At 39.6% G+C, this 8,997-nt stretch overlaps 1 protein-coding gene across 4 annotated transcripts in view; it reads right to left on the minus strand.

Annotated features, from left to right (window-relative positions):
- The window catches only part of LOC116704521 (disabled homolog 2-interacting protein), a 154,575-nt gene extending 148,551 nt beyond the window's left edge, over positions 1-6,024 (minus strand). For 3 of the 4 annotated variants that reach the window (XM_032540076.1, XM_032540075.1, XM_032540074.1), the window contains exon 1: positions 5,788-6,024. In XM_032540076.1, coding sequence (XP_032395967.1) covers positions 5,788-5,827 — 40 coding nt within the window. In that variant the 5' untranslated portion in view covers positions 5,828-6,024. The remainder of the gene's footprint in view (positions 1-5,787) is intronic. The other variant, XM_032540077.1, reaches the window with a different exon arrangement.
- Between the last annotated feature and the right edge of the window lie 2,973 nt (positions 6,025-8,997).

The following is an 8,997-nucleotide window of genomic DNA, read 5'->3' on the forward strand; positions in this document are numbered from 1 at the left end:
CACACACACACACACACACACACACACACACACGCAACAATAAAAAACTGTGTAGTAACTGCAAGTAACATTGCGCCCTTGTGCTTCTGTGATGAGATGGGCTGATTAAATGAACTTGAAAAAGAATCCTAAAAAAACAAACAAATTAGCTGAGAGCGAAATAGAATTACTGAATAGATGGCACCTGATACCAATACAAAACAATAGTTATAAGCAGGTCAAACAAGTCAAGAACTTTTAATGTCCATTGTGTAGCTTTGTGGCTGTGAACTCCAGTCTTTAGTAGAGCTGGTGAGTGGGAGTTGCGTAGGCAGTGCTACACTTGACAGCCGTGGAGGATGTTTTGGTACAAACTGACCGAGACTTTGGTCTCTCTCGGTAGCTGCTGGTTAAAAGTCATTAAGTCTTCATTCAACAGTTTTGAATAATGATGGAAATTTTGGAAAATCGTTTTGCCCAAAAGAACAACACAAAGTTTTTTTTAAAATCAAACATCCTCTTTGATTCCATGAATGGCATCTTTAACAAGACACTAAATTAAAAAAAAGAAGAAGAGGAGGGAGAGCACGAACCACCTATGCAAACTTTAAAAGGGGTTAAATTGATTTAAGACTGAAAGTGGTCTTTAACTGAGTCCAGAGAGGAGAAACAAGACTGCAACAAGACAGTTGTGCATAAAAAGAATGAGATATGTCTGCCTTATTGACTGGGAGTAGTTCATGAATCCATTTTTTAGATCTCGGGTACAAATTTACGCAAACTTTGTATGGTTATCTGCTTGTATAAAACAATAAATCAGGTGTTAGGTGGCTCACTTGAACACGTGTTGACTCATGCACACTAATGTTCATATAGATTTCAGCACTCACCAAACAAATGCTTTTAGTTACTTTTTTTAGTTACCTTTTTGTCATCTCAATTATGGAACTGTCTTCAGTAATTACAGTATCAGTAATGCCAGTAACTGAAATGAACAATTATGAATGCATTAGATTTAAAAATGAAATCAGAAACCCCGAAAGATTACATCATATTTTGTCTATGGAGGAAAGATGTTCTTTGTCAGACACTTCTGAGGCAGTAATGGTTATTCTACATAATGCAGATAAGGGATGAAGTGATATCCTAAACTACAGAAACACGCCGTGCCGAAATAATAATCCAGTTTTGTTTTCATCCTTTGAGTTGTCACAGAACAATTTCTTGGGAGACCAAAAACAGTTGTGAAAGGAAATTGGCCAATCACGCAATCATTTGGGAAAAATTACAACATAATCTTTTGAATGATGTAGTTTACACCTTAAACTGTGGCAGTTACAGAATATATTAGACAATTAACAACAAACAAATTTAAACTTTCGATCAAGCTAATTATCTGATTAGCTGATTATCTGAAAGGGTAAAACTGTTGGTGCTAAAGAAAAGTTTTTTCTTTTAAATTGGTAATCTATTCACTCTAAAACTGCTCAAGTGTGTTTAATTATAATCCATTTTCGCCCGTTTCGGAATTGTGGCTCAGGTGCCGTGTGGATGTCTCTCTTGATTGCTGGCACCTGCTCCAATATGAACTCAGCAGTCACCATTAGGCTTTCGGTCTCAGTGCTGGCTGACTGATACTTGTATAACGTTGGGAGATGCAGGCATTTGATGGTCTGACGCCTTTGAGCGAGAAGTACGAGCTTGGATGGCTGAGGATTTATACTCTGTAGTCCCAGGATAACTGCAGCAGTTTTTGCCCTCCAAGATCTTTTAGTTTTTATTTAGCCCATTGTGATTCCTTTTCTGCTTCTCTCTGCAAGCTGCGGTTATTTTAAAGAACAATGTTGCACCCTTTTAAGATAAACCAGTTTTCCCTTTATTTGTTGGGTTCTGAAGTGTTGTACTTTGTTATCTTCCAAGAGTTTAGGATGAAATATACTGTATCTTTGGTAAAAGAATCCAAATTTAATTAAATGTTTAGTGAACCTCTGAACACAAAAGCACCATGTGTTTTAGATGTGATGTGGCCCCCATAAAAACAAGAGGAAATTGTTTTTATTATTATTTCTTTTATTACAGAGCTCCGGAAATAGAGGAGTTCTGTCTTTTTGCGAATTCCTTGCGTGTTGCCTTGTGTTCTGAAATGTAGAACAACTGTGCAGTTATGTCACTATGCAATCTTGCATATTGTTGCATTTTTGCTGATGCACAGTTATTGATAATGGTGCCCTGGCATGCATGGAAAAGTCTTAGCATACAATGCAGTTACACTGGAGAGGCTTCACTTTAATTTTAGCCACAGCCTGTTCCTAAATTATGACTTTCCTAGTTACGTTTTGAAATTAACCAGCAATTAAAAGTCGTCCTAGTACAGCAGTACACCCAGACTCATTTGGGTGCTGGTTAAACACAGGCGCCATATGTGAGAATCAATAATGAGAAAAGGCTCTTCTTATTATGTTTTGCGGGAACTAGTGGAGCAAGCAGTGTTCTGTGTCTGCTTAATCACACCTGCTCACTGATCATATTTCAGTAATTTGCAAGATTTTAGCAAGAGTTGTGTGTCTTATGTTTGCTGGTCATACTTGCAAAATGCAGCATCTTCCAGGTAATGTCCTGTTGCCAGTTCTTTTCAGGATTTTGCACATTCAAACAGTTGAAAAGAAATTGTGCCAAGGCAATCAGAAAAAAATGTATGGTCATCAGAAAAAAAAACAGAATAGCATGCAGCATAAATGCATAAATAAAGGAAGCTGAGAGAGTGCATGTTGTTTACCACTCTACTACATAAGACCAGGGGTGTTCAGTGTTTTTTAGGCCAAGGATCCCTCAGTTGAAAAAGAGATGGAGCTGGGACCCACTTACCATATATTGTATAAAACATGGGTATAAAATATAAAATATGAGTTGCATATTAAACTGGACCTACAATAATCTGCAGGGCAGCCTAAGTCCTTCACACATACCGTTTTTTATGGTGCATACAATACCAAGCTATTAAAATAATAATTGGTAAATTATTCCTATTTTTATACATCATTTATTGTTAGAATGTGGCATAGTGTGATCCTTGAGCCTAAACTATCTTTGGATGCGACCACATTGGCTATCTATCTATGGGCACGTAAGCCAATAATCAGTGTTGTGTAAATTCAATTTTTTTTTTTTTATCTTTACAAATAAGTTGGATTTTACAATAATTTGGTGGCCTCCCTGCGGCAACTCTGAGGACCCCCTGTTGAAGATCTTTGCTTTAAACAAGTCATTTTATTGTCAGTTTACACTTCTCCTCACTCACAACTCCCTTCAGATGTCTCTCACACACACACACACACACACACACATTATGTAATCCTGCTTGCCACCTGCTATTATCACTGCTGTAGGCCAATACAATACACTTAAGGGTAGAATTATGGCTTTCTTGTTCATGCTGAGATTGCAGTATAACGCCCATCTGTCCAAGAAGCCCGTGAAGCACAAAGTGCATCTGTAACACAATGCTGCTGTGTTGTTCGGCGGTTGGTTTGTGCACAGATTGAGTGCAGCATGGGTGACGAAAATCCACCTGAACTGAAGGATATACTAATAATGATTTCACCTGCGAACTTGTGAAACTGGTGATGGGTGACAGGCGAGGTGTCGGAACAGGGGTAAATCTTAAACAACACCGTGGCAGTCACAACAACATGAAGATTTTGTCATCCTCCAAATACCTTGGTGGAACTTGTCGTCACAATAAAAAACTCAGTATTCTTAGTCACTCAGGTACAAGGTTACTGTTTTGAAAACATGCATCTTACTGTACCGGAAGCGAACATGTAGCATACGAGAGAAAGCGACTTGTTTTCAACCATCTATTTATTCTTTGATTCTACATGACAAAATATTGTGCACCTTGCATCCCTGTTCTGGGTTACCTGCCACTATGAAAAGTAAGTAAATAAAGACCTAATTCATCCATTTTGGTGAATTTTACTACACTTACCAGCATAGGTGTAATTTACAGGGGGGGGGTGGGGGATAACCCCCCCAATAATCAAAACTAGCCAGTGCAACCTCCTCAAATATCTAATGATAATTTCCCAAACATAGTTAAAGAAATTTGCACCATAAATTTCTGCAGAAAAGGCAAAAATTGTTGCAGAAAGATTTACCAGAATGCAGGAAATTAATTGTTTAAAATGCTGAAATGTTACATTTTGCTCAAAAGTAGAGCTAAGGCAGTGTCTCCAAACTTACCTCGATTATAACTTGTCTCCTCCTGGTTGTACTACAGCACTTACTGTTAAAAAATAAGTTTGGAAACACTACCTTATTTAATAATTACATTAATAGATCATTTTGTGTCGGTGTTGTAGTTTATAGACGGGTGCTAATAGAGACCAAATGATAAAAATTAGTTTGTGGCTCATTGTTAACCTTACTACGTTAAGAAACATCAAAGTCATTTGTGATTTTATACAATTTTGATATAGCGTAATTGATCCCAGATGTTCATATCTTTGAATACCTTTCTAACTTTGCTCACGTTTATTAAAGCACGGATCATGAATCCATATGAACAGTTTATTAAACCGAGAGCACCGATCATGAATCCGTGCATACAGTTTATTAACTGGGGGAACAGATTTGTATTCTGCACGCACGGTTTAGTCTTTTTTCTCAGCTGACCCCGGGGGGGCTCCATACAAATCAGGTAGTTTACATTTCAAATAATGTTGCTTATACAAATACAAAAAAAGTTGGTGAATGAGAAGCCCAAAACCTAATTTTAGCTGTTAATCTTCAGAGTCAGTCAGAGTTGAAATGGAGTCAAAATTACATTTTTTCCTTCACCATACAAAGTCTCATTATTTTCTGCTCTCAGGTTTTTGTAGTTCTCCGGCTCACATAGCGTAGCCTTAATGAGTTTTGATGCTGTGCAACAAAGACAGAAAAACAAGTTCTTATTCCTGATTTGAAATGTCATAATCCTCACCAGCATGGTATAACCTGGCATTCAGTTCAAAAGGAAACTTGCAAAAACAATTAATTTGTCCCTTCCAGGTTACCATTTACTGGCTCCTATCAAAATAATTACATAACTAATGAAAGATGTGTGCACAGTCTGGTTTCCAGTTCAATACCCAGCAGGATTGTCCTCATCACCAAGGACAACTACCAACCTCCACAGGCCAACCACTGCACATGTAAACAGCCTCTTCCACAGTTCAACAAACCAAGCCACTTGATTTGATCGCTCACGTTATACGTATATGAACTGATTTTCCATAGCAGAAAGTATGCAAATTGTGCTGTTCCTCCAAAGGAGGACACTCACAACAGCACTTTACAATATGATAATCAACTTAAACAGGAAAAAGGAGGAAAACAAGCATCCCAGCGTTAAGTAGCAAAAGCTTTGTCATTGTATCTAGGTTAGAAGAAGAGTGCAATATTCTCTCGTCCATATGTACTTTCACAGCTGTGCTTTGGTGTGAGGCAGCAGGCGCTACTCCACCGTAATGCACTTCTTCCAGCATTGCCATATGGGAAAAAAGGTACACCTCCTGTTTTTCAACAATAACAATCATTATGGTTATCACCTCTTAAAGCACAACACATATACACATGGGCATACATAAACAGGAAAAGAAACTCACAAACAGGAACATGGACAGATGGATAAAGAGAGGGAGAATGGGAGAGAGGAGCCAGGGAAACAAGAGAGAGAAAATGTGTCATTTAACAGTACAAGCAGGGGGAACATGATGGATAATGATGCAGGAGAAGGGAGGGATGACATAGATCTAATTTTGCATTTACCTGACAGGGAATCAGAAGGCATGCTCTCCTGCTGCTGCATCTTGACTGCTGGCTCCAGTGTGAAACAGTGTGTGAATGTGTGTCCACAAGCTAAAGAGTGTGAGCAAGCCAGCACGCCTCACTGTGTGTTTTGATGACGGAGTCCGCGTAGCAGCTCAGGGAGTGAGCGAGGGAGCGAGCAACAGAGCCAGTACGAAGGTATGAGGGGAAAAAAATTGGCGTCTTCATTACCTCGCCAAGTGTCTCCAATCTCACTCTCAATTTCTAGTTCTCGTTTTTCTGCGATTGTGCATGTCTTACGCAAAACACATGTACTGCAGATGGTGATTTATGAGGTACACAGAGGCAGGGAGATGGGAGGCGCATGGAGGGGGGGGTCAGTGTAGTATGAAGAAGAGGAGGTGCTGAAGAGAGGAAGAAAGCAATCACCTTCTAGTGTGTAGGCTTACTCACTCAGTCACTGAGCCGTTACTGGCCCATCCCTTCCACGTAACCTTCCAACACGGAGCGCTAAACCAATTCAGAGCTTGCATGTACCACAACATCAGTTGGGCTGTGTGTCCGAGATCTTATCTTTAGTGAATTTGAGGCAAGTGGCAGAATGCCACCATGTCTACAGAAGAACAGAGAACAAATCCACCACTACAAGGATTTGCTACAAAACAGAGTCTATACTTTCTCAGGGTTAGTCAGAGATTCTTAGTAATGTGATCGTAAGACGAATGAGTCTTCTCTTTCACTAGATTAAAAACTTGTAGCCATTACATGACACTGGTTTTGGTATGCAGATTTAATCTGCAGTTTATAATTTGAGGGATGTACTTTTTCCAAAACAGTGTAATTATGCATGCATGCCTACACACGCCATTAAGCATGGAGCGACTTTTTCCATGGATGTCACAGAGGGTACTACCATTTTCACAGCTGTCCATCTTAAAAGGTCACACCAATTCTCCTTGGTCTCTGCTGTCTACTCTTACTGCTCTCAAAGTTTATCACAGTTTTTTTCCATCTCATTAGGCATACTCATCTTTTATACAGGCTATTATTGGTTAGTTTGAAGCATAAAGAAGGGACAGCAGAGCTCGTCTTCCTCTATTGCAGGTTAGAAAGTCTAAACATGTAGTTTATTTTGTATGTGTTAAACACGGCTGCCTTGGGACAAGTGGCTCCATGCTGTGTTAAATGTAAAAGCTCATTCTCAACCTATTTGAAAAACTTCCATCTTGTTGTACTGGAGGGCATATTATTTAATACGCATTGCATTGTTCATAAAGCAAAACTCCTTAAAAATGCAAAAAATATAAAATATCATTATAACATAACCATTCAGATAAACAAAGTAGATCATTGGTTGTTGGAAGCTGTATAATCGTGTTGCACCTTCCCAGGAAAGAGCAGTTTTCTGTCTGGAGTCGCTCCTCCCAACCCATTAGTAAGCTGTCTGCTGCTAAAATATTCCTCCTACCTACAATGTATTCACCCTGCTCCAGCCTCTTTTCTAGATTGTGATACTCAACACAAGGATTGCGCTTGCACCTGAGGTCACCCAAATTACAAGCTGAATTGATTTTCTTTTAGACTTAGACTTAGACTTAGACTTAGACTTCTCTTTATTGATCCTTTGGGATATCCCCAGGAAATTGAAAGTTCCAGCAGCAGTTTTTTAGCAAGACAAAGAAATAAAAAATAGATAAAAAGACAGTATAAAGACAACAAAATCAACAAAATACCAATAAAATTTAAACAACTATAAGAACATTTGTCAAATAAACAAAGAAAAGACCATAAATTATTATTAAAGTGTCAGTGTTTAGTCCAGTGTTAAAAATGATTATAAATAAATTGACCAGGTGTGAATTTAGTCCAGGTGGCATGTATGTATGTATGTGTGTGTGATGTATGTATGTATGTATGTATTTATGTATGTATGTATGTATGTATGTATGTATGTATGTTAGTATGTATTGTCCTCTCTGCCCTATTTCTCCTCCCCCCTAGTGAGGAGTTGTATAGTCGGATGGCATGAGGGACAAAGGAGTCCTTGAGTCTGTTGGTCCGGCACTGTGGAAGGAGCACCTTCCACTGAACCGGCTCCTCTGGGTGCTGATGACGGTGTGCAGGGGTGGCTGGCATTGTCAGTAATGTCCACAGTTTGTCCAATGTCCTCCTCTCTGCCACCGTCCCCAGTGAGTCCAGCTTCTCATGCCGACCACAGAGCCGGCCCGCCTGATCAGTTTATCCAGCCTGTGGGTGTCCTTCTTTACAAGAGCAGATCTAAGAAGATCTAGTATTTTGAAATGCTTTTGGACTCCTTGTAGCTCCTCTTTCTTTACCATGTTGACTTCTCTGAGTTGTTGCTCACAGTTGTTGTTAACCTATTTCAATAGGCCATATATGGTGTATATACACGATATACTGCCATATGAAGACCATGTACAAAAATCAGGGGATATCATTAGATTCGGCCAGTTGTTCATGTCTGCGGCCAGTTTCAGTTCCCCGCAAAAGCGTCACAAACTGTACAAGATGCAGTCACGAAAGTTTACGGGTGTGTAGTTGAGATCAAAACGAAAGCAGAATGTGAAGAAGGGTGTGGTGCAACAAACCCGATTTCACTCCTGACTTGTAAAATATGGACGCTTGGGCTTTGGCACTCAGCATCAGATACGGCACAAAAAGCCCCCTTCGGCATATGCAGCCCAGTCTCATGGCAGCTCGTAAAATGGTCACGTTATGTAATCTATTGATGTTAATGTTGTTATTTGCGTGTGTTGATTACAAATTTGAAAGTAATATGTATTAGTATTGAAAAGCTAAAAAAAGCTAGGTTGGTCGGGGTCGACCATTGGATGGGGTGGTGGATGGGTCCAACAACCCAGGAGACTGGAGTTTGTGTACAGTTCTTGTTGCGCGTGCCAGAAACATACATTTTATAACCCCACCAATCTTTTACAAAACCCAACTGTCCCGTTCTTGTGCCGTATATCAGTGAGTACGTCCCGACCCAGAGCGTCACAAGTGACGTCAAGAATCTTGACGATAAAGGTGACTTTTTTGGCGTGAAAAACAACCAGCAAAGGCACATGACCAAGCGTTACTCTTACCATCCTTGCCTAGTGAGATCAGCTAGCTTTGTGTTTGTGTGTGTGTGTGTCCCGGAGTCCTTATGTTTTCTTTGCGCCCAGCATATTTCCTTGGATTAGGATG

This window comes from Etheostoma spectabile, chromosome 16 (genome assembly GCF_008692095.1).
Source record: "Etheostoma spectabile isolate EspeVRDwgs_2016 chromosome 16, UIUC_Espe_1.0, whole genome shotgun sequence".
Taxonomy (NCBI): domain Eukaryota; kingdom Metazoa; phylum Chordata; class Actinopteri; order Perciformes; family Percidae; genus Etheostoma; species Etheostoma spectabile.